The sequence below is a fragment of the Aphis gossypii genome, chromosome X, assembly GCF_020184175.1.
Source record: "Aphis gossypii isolate Hap1 chromosome X, ASM2018417v2, whole genome shotgun sequence".
Classification (NCBI taxonomy): Eukaryota; Metazoa; Arthropoda; class Insecta; order Hemiptera; family Aphididae; genus Aphis; species Aphis gossypii.
In genome coordinates this window covers 50,239,929-50,255,336 of record NC_065533.1, presented here as the reverse complement: position 1 = coordinate 50,255,336, position 15,408 = coordinate 50,239,929, and the positions used below count along the sequence as shown (strand labels likewise).

The window sequence follows — 15,408 nt, the reverse complement described above, 5'->3', positions numbered from 1 at the left end:
GTTTTCCTAGGCTGAATGTATTGCATAGTCTGTAACTAAAATAATTATATTACATTGAGTTTAGATCCATTAAACCGTGAGTCACGTCCATAGAATAGGTGTCGATTGAACCTTGTCATTGACTATTGAGTAGGACGAGTAGGTCACTGCCACGGATAGATTAAATTTGAATACAATAATAAATTATAAATTACTGTAAGTAGAGACGTAGTTGTGAGGGGTGGCAAAAGAAACACTCATAAGTTTTTTACAGAAGAGCAAAGGTATAATTTTGCCCTTGCCCTAACTATTTAAAAAATTCGGCAACTTAAAATTTAAAAAAAAAAAAGAGTGATCAAGTGAGTAATGCTCTGTCACTATAATGAATGTATTAAATTTGAATTCAATGATAGGTATCATTGTATACGAAAAACGATTCTGAACAGAGATGATTTTTTGGCCTATGCCCTATAGGATATAATTTCCAGTGGTTGGTGAAAAAGATGGTTTATGTTTTAATGGCCTGAAATGAATACACCAAAATTGTAACTAATTGTAAGCCAAACTTATGGAAAATCTTGTACTAAACTATCAAAACTTAGTTACTTATACAAAATTGATTATATATTTTTAACTACATAATTATTTACAAATATTCATGATTTTGACGAATTTTGTCAATATTTGAACTTCAAAAGCTATTAAAAAAAAAATTGTGCCAATGTATTCTTATAATTTTTAAATGACAATAACTAATGAGATTAACTCATAAAGAACTTTGCATTCAATTTTCAAATATTTTGATTTAGTCAAAAAAAAATGATCAATATTTATAGTAAAAAAACTAAACAAAAACGTATTTTTCAAATACCTATAAATAGCCTTAAAATAAGCAAAATATTTTGAAAATTATGTGATATAAAGAAAATGCCAATCTAAATAATTGGTGACATTGTCAAATATCTACGACTTATATTTTTTGTATAATAACAAAAACAATATTATTAAAAATCGTTTGAGGATAAATCGTTATCGTTACGCGATTTCGGAAAAATTTTAAATTTAGACGCTCGCATAACATTTTTTTTCATTTTTTTCATCTATTTAAGTGAACACTAAGTGTAAAATTGTTTAACATTCGATATAAATACGAAAAATTTTTATTTTTCAACTACAAAATTACTATCAAATGTTCGCGATTTGACATTTTTCGTAAAAATTTGAACATTCTCAAATCTAACTATTTTTTATTTATTTCTTAACTACAATAAAACTTATAAGATAATTTTTGTTAATTTTTCAATTTTTTTTGAACCCCCAAAATTTTTTTATCTACATTTCAAAAATATACATTTAGAATATTTGAAAATTTCAGTTGTCTATAAGATTATAAATAGCTCAAAAAAAGCCAGAATATTTAAAAAAAATTAACTGTGTATAGAAAACTCTAATATAAACATTTGGTAAAAATTTAAAATATTTACAATGATTCGTATTTGAGTTACAACTATATATAAAAACTAACCTATCAAAAACTTGTTTTACATAAAAATTCCTGTTTACCTATCCGTCACTACCCAAAAATTGTTAAAAATTATAAAATTTATATAAAAATTGTTTTGAAAACTGTTGGAAAATTCTTTCTTTTGATCTCTATAATGCATCGAGGATATTCACTTTGCTATTCGAAACCACCCCTGAAGTTTGAAATTAAAGCATTATTTCGACAAGTTGTGCTGTACACAAACACAAAAAATACCACACATCATTCTAAAATCAATACATTTATTTATTTATTTATTGTAAACGGATATGAACCCTTTAATTAAAAATAGATATTTGAAATAGTTACAGGCTACAGCAATTCAAATCTGATTGATTAAATAATTATACACAATACAAATTATTTTAAAAATAACAAAAAAATAAAAAAAACATTTAAACAAAAACAATTAAATTTATAATAAATTACAAAATAGTATAAAAAAGAGTGAGTAATAAATTATGTATTATAATTTGCTAAGGCATAATACATATTCGTTTTTAAAACTCACGAGACATAAAAAAAAATCAACAAAATTTGCTAATTTATTTGCCAACATACATGTGGAAAATATGATGCTAAGCAATAATTAGTGGAAAAAAATTGTACAAAAAATAATTTATTCAATTTGAAGTTGAACTGACTCGTAGATAGTAACATTTAGGTATCACTTCATTCAGAATCTAAAATAGTTTATCAAAAGCTCATACAAGATCCTATACATGTTTTATGAACCATTGTTTTATAGACCAAATTTCGTAAACATTAGATACCTATTTAAAAGTATATTATAATAATACTAAAAATAACACTTCTAATTATTTAAGCTTATTTTAAGCTTTTGATAGACATTTTCGACTTTTTAGATGTTTTGAAAATGTTGTTTTTACAATGGCTAGTCTAAAAATATTAAATTATCTATATAATATATAAATGATATATTTTAAAAGCGTTTGAAGTTAATATTTTGACAAAATTTATTTAAGCAATGAAAGTTTGTACACTTTATTTTGTAGTTAATACTTAATAATTTATAAAGTTAACTATTTCTTTTGCTAAGGCTCACTGATGTTAAATTTTCGAATGTTACAAAAGGGTTTTCAAAAGTTAATTTTAAAGAAACCTAAACATGTTAAAAATTCATCATTGGATTGCCCTGTTAATTATCGATTTAGGTAGGTACAACAGATGAAGACTGATAGCTATACACTCATTATTAAAAACTATAAAAAATACCTACCATTTTTCGTTTTATTTCATTTTTTTACATACAAAAAAGCATCGGGCAAACGGTGGGATAAACTTTTACATCCTATGATAACTACTATAGACTTTATAATATGGCAATCTACTTTATCATATTATTAGTGACCGATTTATCTATACACCCAATCACCATTCCGGACCCGAATTTTGAAACAATTTTCACTCATTTAATTCCTAAGCGCGAAACATCTAAGGCAGTTTACAAACATCTGAAACATTGGGATGAAGTATTGAAGTTATGGCGAGTTAGCCATCCCGTCCAGCTCCAAATATATAATTTAATATTGATAGGTATAGGTATTTGACAATATATAATATAAGAATAGATAGTGCTTAAAATTGTTTTTCGTATGCTACGATTTATCATTTAATTAAAATTTAATACATCCATTAATCAATGTCGAGGTACACTATAGTATACACTTACTGTACAGAAGAGCATTTACCGAATCGTTCACATTTTTTTTATAACTGATATAATTCACCCTTAAATTAGTTAAATTGAGGAATTGCAAAATTGGATTCAAATTTATATTTTATGAAATGTGTACAGTTCAAAGATAGGTAAATTGAAACATTTAAAAAAAACACTGTGAAACCAAAACAATGTCTTTCAAATTACTTAAATATTTTTAGAATTTATAAACTTAAAAAGAAAATTCTTAAAATAAACTATAAAGGTAAGGGTAACCATTATAGGTAATTAAGATTTTAAACAATCATTGAATCATATAAACTTATATTACCTAAAAATTAACAACTCATCAGTCATCGTATAAACTGTTGTCTTGTACTCACTACTCTAGTTGAAATTTTTTACAATTCCAAAGTACTCGATCCTTCATCGAACATCGGATATCGGAATATCGAGTTTTTATGTGATCTAGTGGTGAACCAGATTCTCATGATGTACATATTTTTTAATCAACTGATATGCCAAGTGTTTACGCCTTATCAGTTATCATATCATATTATTATAGCTTGTACAAAAACTAACGAATAACGAACCGCTCTAAATTATTGTAAATTGTAATTATTAATTAATACTTGGCACTAGCACCGTGTCAATACTTAAATATTTAATAGTATAATATAGTTCAGTGCTCAGCTTGAACAATATACTGGTATTATAGTGTCAATCTATGATTTAACAAACTGTTAGTTTATTTTTTCGTTTTTCTATAGTTCTCGAGAGATAAAGGAAAATAAAGTAAATAATTTATTGTTGTACACGGGTCACAGACAATTGACGATACTGAAGTTAGTTTTCCTTATGATCTTGTCTAATCTCAGCTGGTTATTGTGTCTTTTACATAGTTCATAATAATTTGTGTTATTTTATGGAGTGCAAAATAAAAATATATTGTTTGTTCAAAAATTGACGTGATTAAATAATCAGATATTACTATGAATTTAGCTAATAAGTTTATCCTCAACGAAATTTTCTCAGTATCTCGTTTATTTCACTTAAGTAAATTGTTTAGTACATCATTTTCATCAATCGAACATATTTCAAATTCTATCGATAAGAGTGAATATGTTAGATATAAATTTCCAAATGAAATAAATACTAAAAATGTAGTTGATATTAAGCGGCAACAATTTGATTCTTCGTTTACCATTATACCAGACATTGTGTCCGTGGATGAAGAATCACAACTGATTAATGAAATAGAAAAGTCATTAAAACGTCTACGTTATCAACATGATCATTGGGACGATGTAAGCATATTTTATTTATAATATACTTAAATTAACAGTTTGTAAACAAATGTTTATTTACCTAGGCTATACATGGATATAGGGAAACAGAAATTATGACATGGAAAGATCAAAACAATACAAATGTGATGCAAAGGCTCAGAAATAGAGTGTTTGCAGATGAGTCAATTACAGAACAAATGAAAAGAGTTCATATACTTGATTTATGTGACAATGGCTATGTAAAACCACATATAGATAGTATAAGAGTAAGTATTTAATGTTTGATCCACTAATATCACTAAAATACTAAATAAATAAATGAATTATTTTATTTTGTTTTTATGAATCCATATCAAATTTAACAATACAACTATTTTTTAGTTTACCAAAAATAGATGTTGAACATGATATATTATTTATTTTTTGTTTACTAGTTTTGTGGAAATATAATTGCTGGCTTGAGCTTGCTGTCCGACTCTGTCATGCGTTTAGCTGATGAAAAATTTCCAGATATCTATGCAGTTTATGCTCTGTTACCTCGTCGTTCATTATATATTATGAAGTAAGTTTTACATAATATTTTAAATTTAGATATAATATTCTTTTAAATTAAATATAAACTTTGCACGAATATAAATGTGTTTGAACAGTAGTGAAGAGTATATATTTTGTTTATTATATAGACTTTGAGCTTATTATTTATTATTTCTATGTAATTATTATAAACTCTTATTTGTTATAAACAGAGATTCAGTTCGATACCAATATACACATGAAATATTAAGTGATGGTGCACCATCTGTGTTCAGTGATAAGCAGATTGTACGGAAACGAAGGGTATCAATTGTAATGAGAAATGAGCCACCAGTTGAAGCAATGAAATAATTCAATAATTATATTTAATAAACAAAATTTACTTGTATTGCGATTTTATGTTTATAAACAGATGTTGTTATGTATATAAAACAATTTGTTCTCTGTTTATAAAAAAAAACACTAATAAAATAATTTATAATCGACGATATTTCAAACATTACTAGTTCAAAGTAAGTATAAAATTTTGGTTTCCTGAGAATTAAAAATTTCGTGATCATTTGAAATAAAAATTAATTTAGGTACACAATTTATAGAAAAATATAGATTAATCCAAATTGCCTATTCATGACAAATCAAAGTATGTTTCACTCAATTGGCATAAAATCATAGTAGTTTTACCAAGATTAAGAATTATGGGTTCATTAATTATTTGAAGTTTAGCTTGTTTTTTCAGAGCATCATTGAACTATCATCACATTTATATAGTACATAATTAACAGTCAACCACCAATGCATTACATAATTTTGTACAACAACAAATTATAAACTATATTATTTATAATATGTCATTTAATATTGCATTATTATTTATTAATATAATAGATGTATACATTTGTATATTTTCATAATTTTTGTTAATTCAATTTTTTTTGTTTTGACTTCGATATTTCATACGCTGTATTATTTTCTCTTTGAAAAGTTTTACATAGGTTCCCTAACTATGAATTACACAGTGAATTGTATTTATTAAATATGAATTGAGATATTATATTTAAAGGATGATGTATGATGATATATTACATATTATAATTTATCATTTACACTTATTTTAAATATTAGATATACAGATTTAAAAACTATGGGTTACATTAAAGTATTTTAAGTTCAACTGTATCAAATACTCTGTCTAGTTATTTATTTAACAAATATTATTGATAATAATCATGATTAAAATCAGTCATTAATTAATCTTTTATTGGATTAAAAGGCTCAAAAGCATCGCGAAACAATTTAACATCGTTCTCTTCTTCATCTAAAGATTGCTCACATTTTCTCCAGTCAATACGACTTTCAACATTCAATAGTCTTGGAGACGCCAAAACTTCTCTATAACAATTAAATTGTCAACGTCATTAATCCCATGAAAATATTTTAACTAATAATTTATAACATACCTTGCAATATTAAGTGGAAATTTTTGTTGACGACCATTTTTTTTGGATGCACTATGAAACAAACGTTTACCATTAGGTAACTCTGTACAAAAGTAATGTCCTTCACTGCTCCCAGCTATTTGACGAAGCGAAGCAGCTGGTGGAATGTCTATTAAATTGAGATCATATTCTTTAAATTTAGCCTACAAAAATTGAAAGTTAATAAATTATAAATGTATAAATAATATTTTTAATTACTTTGAACATGTCCTCAAGGCGATCTGCCATTTTGATAGGAACTGGAACTACTTGTAATTGAAAATGAGCAGATAAAATATTACGTTCAAAATAAACTGCTACACGGCCTGTACTTTCAAAATATTGATTTAAAGAACTTTTAATCCTGTAATGAAAATATAAATAAATTTGTAATTTTATTTTAATTAGTGAACATGATATCCTAATTTAGAAAGAAAAAAGCGATTAGATAATTACAAATTTATTTCATTTTCTGTTTCTGGTGGTACTTCAGCAAGTGATTTGTAATGTTCAATTGAAGCCACTAGTATATGTTCATTGACCAATGGACCTTTAGTTCCTGATATATATACCTTAAACGAATTAGTTCGTATTATATGAGAACATTAATGGTTAAGATTTAATTTAGGTAAAATTGACAAATTACTGAATACCTGATTCCCAATAGATATAATCAAATGCTTAGTAATTTTCTTACTAGATAAACAAAACCAACATGAATCTGTACTTATGTCAATAGCTGTTAAAAAAATATGAAAAATTATAATATTTCTGATGTACATTTACAAATTATTAAATACGATAAATAAATTGTACTGACATTGTTTGATTGGCTGCCCGTCAAATCTTCTTTTTTTAGTCTGTTCATTACTTCTATAATTGCAGTTAGTACTTGTATTATAAAAATACTGATTTGAAACTGGCAACATATTAGCAGTATACTGAGATATATTATCAGCAAATGGTGATTCAGTAACAGTATAATTTAATGTATTTGATGTAGTAGGTTCTGCTAGTGATAAAACAAAGCCATAGAGCCATTTTTGTTTTTTTGTTTTATTGTCTTGATAATCACCCAAACCAATAAATCGTGTTATTGTTTTGCTATTGGAATTTCTATAGAACCAAAAATATGTTTATTTTTAATTTGATACAAAGAATAAAAAAAAAATAACATACTTATACGGACTCCGCTGATAAAATACTCTTTGTAAACCAGCAAAATGATAACGTGGAGTTAAATTAATAGCTACCCATGACAATAGCTGAGATTCACTGTCTTTTTCTGTAGGTTCCTTAACATTTATGTTCTATGAAAAAATAATAAAATATATTTATGAAATTGTTTCATGTACTTTAAATTATAATATTGCTTAATAATAGTTTGTACTTCATGAATTCGCTCTTTGTTGCGAATGTCTAATGGCCATGGCGAAGTTAATAGTATATCCAATGACGTACTTCCAGCTCGGATACAAGAATCTCTGAACTGTGAGAGAGAATCATAATTAAATGTATGAATTTCATTTTCCTTACTACTATTGTTCTGTATTCCACTGATATAACCTATTTTAAGGCCATCTGAAGTAGTAAAAATTCCATCTTTACCTAATAAACATAGATGAAAATATATTTTTTTAATTAAAAAAGAAAATGATGAGCATAATATAAACAATATTTAACATATTAATATAACTATTTATTATAAATGACAAAATATTACAAACCAAGATAGTATATATTTGGTGCTAATTGTTGATCTTTTAAATTCTTAAAATATTTTTCATGTTGTTTCTTATTCGGTCCCAATGTATAAATAGGAACTGAAACTTTAAAAAAAAAAATAATTAACTTTAAATTCACTCAAGTAAATAACAGCATTTCTTACTATTTTTGCCTGACTTTTTAAACTCTTCCCATTCTTTTTCACAGGACTCATCATCTCCAAAAAAATCGCCAATACAAAAGACATAGTCAAACATGCCTTTTTTAGTAAATAATGCTTCTATATAATCAATAAATGACGTTATATGGCCTTTGATACCGCAACAAACTAATCTGTATACCAATAATTTCAACAACAATGAAGTAATGCAAAAAGAAAATACTTAAGTATGATATTTGATTTTAATTCTTACATTTTGACTTGCGTTTTTTTATTTTCCATTATGTTATGATAACTTATTCAGTAATATTCTGAAAATAATATCTTAACTTTAAATAGATCAATGAATAAATTATTTTTAAATTTAATATAATATGTACTCAGGGTACCTGAAATTTATTTACAATTCAATGCTAACAATTTAATTTAATTTACTACTGACTACAATAATACTTTTATACTAATTTCACTTTTCAGTATTAACACAATAAACACTACTATCTACTGTTAATTTTTTTTCTTATATATAATTTATACTTTCACACTAAATTTAGTAAACTCATATTTAGCACTGTCTAGGCAGTATGCAGTAGGCACTAGTAAACATAAACAATGTATACACTAAACTTGTGGAACTCTTTTTTTCTTTATCTGTAAAATAATATTTATCAAATCAATTTGATAATTTTACCGTGATATTTGTTAAAGTTAAATCATGTACTTATAAAGTCTTTGGTTAATTCATATTGTTATTGTAATTTGTGATAACCGGTAGATTTGTTAACAATAATTATTAATTAACATAACTTTCGTACTTTTAAAAACAAACTAATTGTTACATGTTTCTACTATTCACATAATAATTGTTAATTATATAGCTTCAATTTTGGGACAATTGTTGCCGGTAATATTCTAATGATAATTTTACTCTGAATTTTCTTTGAAATCTATTCATTAATATTTAGTGCATAAAATTATGTTCATAACATTTTTATTGTATAATTTCTAATACAGAAAACTTGGCCACTACCTAGTAACTTATTGTTAAATTGATATTGATATAATTAAAAAATACAAATTCATTGTTGTATTTAAATTTGACCATAATACTATTCACTTAAGCTTTGTAGTCTTCTCAACATTGATATATTTTGGGTATTCAATATATTGCTCTATGATTAATGGATATGCTTGTATGTGTATTATGTACAGCTGAGGAGACTCCTAACGTGTGAATGTGTTAAGTTTGTGGATTTATATGAACAACCTATTGAATTGAACAGTATGGAAAACAGCAATGGAGTTACATATTTGGATTCTAGTGAAGTTCAAATATGTAAACCTATCACTGTGGTAAGTTTTTCATTCACCCAAAATCTTACATCAGTATACAATTCGTAAATTATTTTTGATAATATTATTTTTTATTGTTGTAATATTTTTATGGTAGGTCAACGACAGGATTGAAAATTTTTTAAAGAGAAAAAGAGAAGAAAACCATGATAGAAATACAAGAATGTATTGTAACTCAATATCAAGCTCAAATTATTCTGGTGCTTCCAGAACTTGTAATACAATAGAAGCTAAACGTCAGAGAGGATCTGAATGCTTTGTAAAAAGTATAGTATTTTTTTTATAGTGTACACCCTTATTTTATAAAAATTCAATTAAAGATATTTTTTTTTTTTCAGAGACAATAGTACAAAATAATGTAGGACCACAGAATAATGGTGGTTTGGACATAACTAGTTCAAACAGTTACAATTTATCAAATAATACAAGTTCAATTGGATTAAAACCAGATGTACGAGAAAGAATATCAAACCTAGAAAAAGTCTTAAATATTAAAAGTGATGATAGTAAAAGTAACATTGATATTTATAACAAACTAAAATCAATAGAAGACCATGTATTAAAACTAGAAAGTATTTTATTAAATATCAATGAAAATTACTCATTATCAAATATATGTTCTATTGATAAAGATATAGGAATTATAAAACATAATAATACAAAGGCTGATGATCTTATGAACCAGGTAAATTTATTTTTGTATATTGATTAAATATTATTTTATTAGATATATATTAACATATTTTATTTTGTAAATAGTAGTTATTGGGTACGCTAATATTATTTGTAATATTTGATTTAGTAAATTATGTGACTGTGATTTAGTTTTTAGTTATATCCAAAAGTAAATTGAATATTAGTGTACATGCACAAATGCCATCAATACAGGTTATTTAACTGTGTACATGTCGATATATTTCTAGAAATGCTGTTGTTATGTGCAGTTCCTGTCTATTCATTTAATTTCTATGGGTTTATGGTTCTATGTATTTATAGTTTATTATATACAAATAGTATGGCTTGATATATCATCTTATAGAGATAAACAAAATATAACACACGTGGAAGATGATAGATTTAAATTTATTTTCTCAGTAAAATTAAATACAGTAATTATACAAATTATATACATATACATATTATTATTTCATAATGCATTAAAATTATTTTTCAGAAGAAATTTGTTGAAGATAGTTTAATAAGAAAAGAAATAAAATCAGAAATATTGCCACAAAAATCAGTAAGTTGTTTTTTTTATAAAATACTAATAATATCATTAAGTATACACGTGTAGTACGGTATATTCATAAATTTTTATAGACACAAATTTTTACGTGTATAATTTGAAAACATAATCAATTTTAGTTACTTCTTTTTTTCACATATAAAATTTTTTTGAATGTTTTTTTTTTTCATTTAGATTTTTTATTGTTTATATTGCCTAAACTTCCATACTTCAATTAGTAGAACAGTGAGAATTGGTTTAGTGCACAAATAGCTTAAAATTAATCTTAATATTTTGAAAATTTCATAATGTATAGAAAATCAAACATAATGGTGAAAAGTTTCAAATTTCAGTTATTTTTCTTGATTCCCAGAGTAAATTGTCAGGTTTTTTAAAGTTTTTTTTGTAACTATTACTGTGCTTAAATTTTTATCTTCATATATAAACTTAATGTTTTGTTATGTTTACATTTATGTTTTACACTTAAGGACTGAAATTATGATGTTTAAATGTATCAGTTCAATTTTTAAGGTATCTAATAATCTAATACAGTAGAACCTTGATTAACTGTCAGTGTCGGAACCAGAGCTTTGATGGATAATTGTAAAGACAGTTTAGTGAACAATAAATATTTTTTTAAACACACATACATACAAACATACATTTATCATTTAAAGTTACATAACTAATTATTATTGTTTTTTGAATATACCTGCTCATATTTAAAGTCGATAAGATTTTACTGCAACACGCAAGTAGTCTGCCGCCTGGTAGTTATGAGGAATACTGTTACTGTACTGAGGAATACGGTTAATTGGGTGATGGATAATCGAGGTTCTACTATACATACAAATAAAAATAAATAATTTTATAATTTCTATTATTTTTTATTTAATAATGACCAATTCTAAAAAAATATTTTATTAAAAGTTAAATTTACAATTGAAATATAAGAAATTTAAATTATTTTTCAGAAATATTCTGCAAATGAAATACAAGCACTCATTAACAGTATCAAATGAAATTGATGAAAATTAAAAAAAAATTCTAAAATCAATAATAAATCATTAAGCATTATTTTCATCTTATCATGTAAAAACATATTAAAAATAACTGGTACTTCTGAACGTAGTTTATTTCTTTTGTGCATAATATCGTTTAAAAGTACTATCAATATGAGTCAAGTACCATGAATCAGGAAACAAATTGTCAACATTTGAAGTAGGTTCAAAAGGTGCTATAAACAAATTTAAATAATTTAATTTATAGAACATAGTTAAGAAAAACACAACTAGTATTCAGATGTCAAGTAATAATTTTATAGAACAATAATAATAGATAATAGATATACTACCTTTATTGTAAGCTAATTCCCGGTTTGTTAATATATTTTCAAATTCATCAGTCGATGTACAATGTCTATTTTCTAACATCCTAGGAACGTGTTTCAATAAACCAATAAGAGTATCTAATTTTTCCCCTGGGTGTACAGTAATTGAATAAAATGAAGAACACATACCAGAACCAAATGAAAACATTGCTATTCGTTTCCCAGCCATTTCACAGGTAGGTTTACTGTAATCCAATTAATTTAACGCATCAATTACAATACATATTTCTGTGTCCATGTTATGGTTAAATTGTAAAACCAATGAAAACCAAACATTTTATAATTACCTAAGCAAGTATGAAATTAGTCCACTAAATATAGATGCTGTATACATGTTTCCAATATTTTTGGGTAATTTTTGTGTTTGTGCAGTGAATTTTTTAAACAATTGTTCTGTGTCTTTTACAACACCCAAATCAGATAACATATCGACACTGATATCTGTATTACTAATGGGCAATTCATAATTTCATAAATTATTTCATTAGTAAACAAAGGGTAATTGTGTATCTTTACCATATGATCACAAATTTTTATTATTTTTTTTTTATTGAAATAATGTGTTTATTTAGATGCTGAATTTCAAAATATTTCCACAAAAAAATAACTATTAAAGAAATTATCAAAAATGTCTTAAACCTTCTTTAAAAAAAAATATTTTGAAAATTGTTGATGAAAAAAATTTGTTTTGAAAAGAACAAAATTCTAAAATGTTAAAAAAAAAATTGTTTTTATCATGTGACTTGTTGGTTTTGGTCAGAAAATTTAGAGATATCTTTGGTTTAGTCAATCTAAGCAAATGAACGTAGAAGAAAAAAGTAAAAAATAATTAAGTTTTAACTGTATTTTTATTACCAAATCAAGACTATTAGTTATTAATTTATTACACTTTGTTGTAACTCTTGAACCAAGAATATTCACAATTATTTTAAAACAATCATAGAAAACGCATTTAAAAATCAGAAAAAAAAAGATTCCTAGTAATAATATGCATTTGTTAATTTTCCCAATCGAAACTCAGATTTTAGTGATCACACATTTAATTTACTTACACATGTTTCAATAGATTTGGTTCATTTTCATAACATTTGACATCTAACTGCACGTCATGAAGTGTTAACCAAGTAAACGCTTTCCTTACAAGTTTTCCATAGGGAGAATGAAAAACAATGGCATCAAAGTGTTGCAAAACACTCTTAGTGCCTATAACATTTTACGTTTAAACGTGAACGAAATCAATTTCAATTGGCAAGTTAGTAAATCATAGTAAATCTAGGTTTACTTAGACCTTCAGTCTTTAAAATGGATTAATGTAAAAATCATACTAATTTATTAATTTTTATAAGCTATTACTCAGATTATTGGACTTGCCATTGTCGATGCCACCAAATTTCTTCAAAAATCTCTTTCGATACAAATAATAGCAATTGTAAAGCGCCTCAAAATAACATCTGATCGACACTTTTCCTTCTACTATTGGGTAATTTGTGCTCATATCTCCTTTGTAAAAGTCGTACGTGTCATCCATGTGTGAAGCTCTCAGTTCTAAGTTTTTATTTAGATTAACACATATTAAAAAATCAATGTTATAGTAGCAAAAAAATAATATAGTTCTATCTTGAAACCTCTATCTAACACCAAGGGTGCATTAGGTCCTAGTAGCATTGCCACAGCACCTGCACCACCTGTTGGCCTTGCTCCACCGCGAGCATATGTCGCGACATCTGCAGCAACAACAATAGCCAACCGTCCTACAAACAATGTATATAACTCGATTACTACATATCATTTAAACATGAATTATTTGTTTCCAATTATGATTTACGACTGAATTTAAAAAAAAAATAGGTATGTAATATGTACTTCTAAAAATAATCACTGACGTTTTATAAAACATTAAAATGTAAACTTTTGAAATCATGCGATGAGGTTTAATTTTAATGTTATAAATTCAACAAAGACAACACAATTTAATATTTTTGAAAACTAAATAACTGATTAATACGTTTTTTTATTTTATTTACTGCCAAATCTTTTAAAATTGTACTTTTATTTTGATATTAATATAGCTTTATAAAGCAAAATTTGAAATTTGATTCTTATTTACTATAAATTAGAATTACAGTGGGAATGCAAAAAAATAAATATGCAAATGCCAAGTCTTAAGCCATGATTTAATGATTGTAATCAGTAAATTCATAAATCTTTTATCATAGAGAAGATACATATATACCATCCCACGCGCTGGATTCCAACCATGCTATTGAATTAAAAAGAGCAGCTGTGCCCCCATAACATGCATTGGTTGAATCTACGCCTTCGACGTTGTTGTTACAGTTGTCAAATAAACGCATCAACATAGACTTGATACTTTTGGACTTATCTATTGGTGTTTCAGTTCCCACTTCGAGTCGTCCAATATTAGAGTAACCTTATTTGTATTTAAATATACTATGTAAAATCCATCACATTTAAATTGGTATAAATATATATTATTATGTATACATACTTGTTTTTGTACGTTTCATCAGCAAACTAACTGCAGTTAGACACAATGAGACAACATCTTCACGGTCTGAACATAATGCCATACGCTCTTGACCCAGACCGATTGTATACTTGCCTTTGGATACACCATCGTGTAGCTCAAGGTCAGTCTGACTCACATACATAGATGGTACTACTATCTCTAAGGCTAGTATCCCTACGTGTTCAGGCCATCTACCTTGGGTATTATCCATTTTTATACTATACTTTAAAAAAATATACATTTGTATAAAATAAAATCATTGGTACTTATGAGTTATGAAAATGTGTGAAGATAAGATTAACATATTAAAAAAAATAAATAACTTACAATATTTTACTTCAAAAATATGAATTTACAATCAAATATATGTTTTATTGGCTTAATAAAGTAACCATTAGAGAATAGAAGGCAATATTTATATAGTGTTTATAGAAATTGTAAATTTGTAATTAAAAAATAATCAATAAATAATGTAATGGGAACTATTGTGAGCCAAATTATGTGAAAATGATATTTGTATATAT

At 25.6% G+C, this 15,408-nt stretch overlaps 4 protein-coding genes across 7 annotated transcripts; 2 read left to right on the top strand and 2 right to left on the bottom strand.

Annotated features, from left to right (window-relative positions):
• The first annotated feature begins 3,764 nt into the window (after positions 1-3,764).
• Positions 3,765-5,511, top strand: LOC114128934 (alpha-ketoglutarate-dependent dioxygenase alkB homolog 7, mitochondrial). Its single transcript, XM_027993545.2, has 4 exons — positions 3,765-4,510; positions 4,576-4,758; positions 4,927-5,054; positions 5,239-5,511. Exons 1-4 carry the CDS (start codon positions 4,196-4,198, stop codon positions 5,375-5,377), a joined length of 765 nt encoding a protein of 254 aa, XP_027849346.2. The 5' UTR covers positions 3,765-4,195; the 3' UTR covers positions 5,378-5,511.
• Positions 5,512-6,046: 535 nt separating this feature from the next.
• LOC114128933 (CWF19-like protein 1) lies at positions 6,047-9,007 on the bottom strand. 2 transcript variants are annotated; one of them, XM_027993541.2, is made up of 12 exons: positions 8,776-9,007; positions 8,640-8,697; positions 8,390-8,559; positions 8,229-8,330; positions 7,892-8,109; positions 7,681-7,811; positions 7,322-7,617; positions 7,155-7,240; positions 6,958-7,073; positions 6,721-6,865; positions 6,484-6,665; positions 6,047-6,415 (listed from the first exon to the last, which is right to left on the bottom strand). In XM_027993541.2, the coding sequence occupies exons 2-12, from the start codon at positions 8,666-8,668 to the stop codon at positions 6,274-6,276; spliced, it is 1,617 nt and encodes a 538-aa protein (XP_027849342.2). In that variant the 5' UTR covers positions 8,669-8,697; positions 8,776-9,007; the 3' UTR covers positions 6,047-6,273. The 2 variants fall into 2 exon arrangements, 1 of the variants encoding a protein (XP_027849342.2); XR_007605652.1 differs by having other exon boundaries at positions 6,208-6,415; positions 6,484-6,631.
• A 134-nt stretch (positions 9,008-9,141) lies between these two features.
• Positions 9,142-12,373, top strand: LOC114128936 (uncharacterized). Of its 3 annotated transcripts, XM_050205844.1 has the most exons (7): positions 9,142-9,290; positions 9,599-9,739; positions 9,837-10,005; positions 10,078-10,424; positions 10,663-10,848; positions 10,914-10,979; positions 11,939-12,373. In XM_050205844.1, the coding sequence occupies exons 2-7, from the start codon at positions 9,671-9,673 to the stop codon at positions 11,984-11,986; spliced, it is 885 nt and encodes a 294-aa protein (XP_050061801.1). In that variant the 5' UTR covers positions 9,142-9,290; positions 9,599-9,670; the 3' UTR covers positions 11,987-12,373. The 3 variants fall into 3 exon arrangements, with proteins under 3 accessions (XP_050061801.1, XP_050061802.1, XP_027849351.2); XM_050205845.1 differs by lacking the exon at positions 10,663-10,848 and having other exon boundaries at positions 9,144-9,290; positions 10,917-10,979; XM_027993550.2 differs by lacking the exon at positions 10,663-10,848 and having other exon boundaries at positions 9,145-9,290.
• On the bottom strand, positions 12,069-15,181 carry LOC114128935 (hydroxymethylglutaryl-CoA synthase 1-like). Its single transcript, XM_027993548.2, has 8 exons — positions 14,864-15,181; positions 14,588-14,785; positions 13,980-14,105; positions 13,726-13,899; positions 13,407-13,557; positions 12,642-12,803; positions 12,319-12,539; positions 12,069-12,201 (listed from the first exon to the last, which is right to left on the bottom strand). The coding sequence occupies exons 1-8, from the start codon at positions 15,123-15,125 to the stop codon at positions 12,098-12,100; spliced, it is 1,398 nt and encodes a 465-aa protein (XP_027849349.2). The 5' UTR covers positions 15,126-15,181; the 3' UTR covers positions 12,069-12,097.
• Positions 15,182-15,408: the final 227 nt, after the last annotated feature.

Coding starts and splice junctions, on each gene's coding strand:
- LOC114128934 (XM_027993545.2), top strand. CDS start 4,196: ATGAATTTAGCTAATAAGTTTATCCTCAACGAAATTTTCTCAGTATCT. Junction 4,511..4,575: donor AACATGATCATTGGGACGAT/GTAAGCATATTT, acceptor TTATTTACCTAG/GCTATACATGGATATAGGGA. Junction 5,055..5,238: donor CGTTCATTATATATTATGAA/GTAAGTTTTACA, acceptor TGTTATAAACAG/AGATTCAGTTCGATACCAAT.
- LOC114128933 (XM_027993541.2), bottom strand. CDS start 8,668: ATGGAAAATAAAAAAACGCAAGTCAAAAT. Junction 8,560..8,639: donor AAAAAAACGCAAGTCAAAAT/GTAAGAATTAAA, acceptor ATTGGTATACAG/ATTAGTTTGTTGCGGTATCA. Junction 7,618..7,680: donor TATCAGCGGAGTCCGTATAA/GTATGTTATTTT, acceptor TTGGTTCTATAG/AAATTCCAATAGCAAAACAA.
- LOC114128936 (XM_050205844.1), top strand. CDS start 9,671: ATGGAAAACAGCAATGGAGTTACATATTTGGATTCTAGTGAAGTTCAA. Junction 9,740..9,836: donor TATGTAAACCTATCACTGTG/GTAAGTTTTTCA, acceptor TTTTTATGGTAG/GTCAACGACAGGATTGAAAA. Junction 10,006..10,077: donor ATCTGAATGCTTTGTAAAAA/GTATAGTATTTT, acceptor TTTTTTTTTCAG/AGACAATAGTACAAAATAAT.
- LOC114128935 (XM_027993548.2), bottom strand. CDS start 15,125: ATGTATATTTTTTTAAAGTATAGTATAAAAATGGATAATACCCAAGGT. Junction 13,558..13,725: donor ATTTGGTGGCATCGACAATG/GCAAGTCCAATA, acceptor AAAATGTTATAG/GCACTAAGAGTGTTTTGCAA. Junction 12,540..12,641: donor CTAATTTCATACTTGCTTAG/GTAATTATAAAA, acceptor ATTGGATTACAG/TAAACCTACCTGTGAAATGG.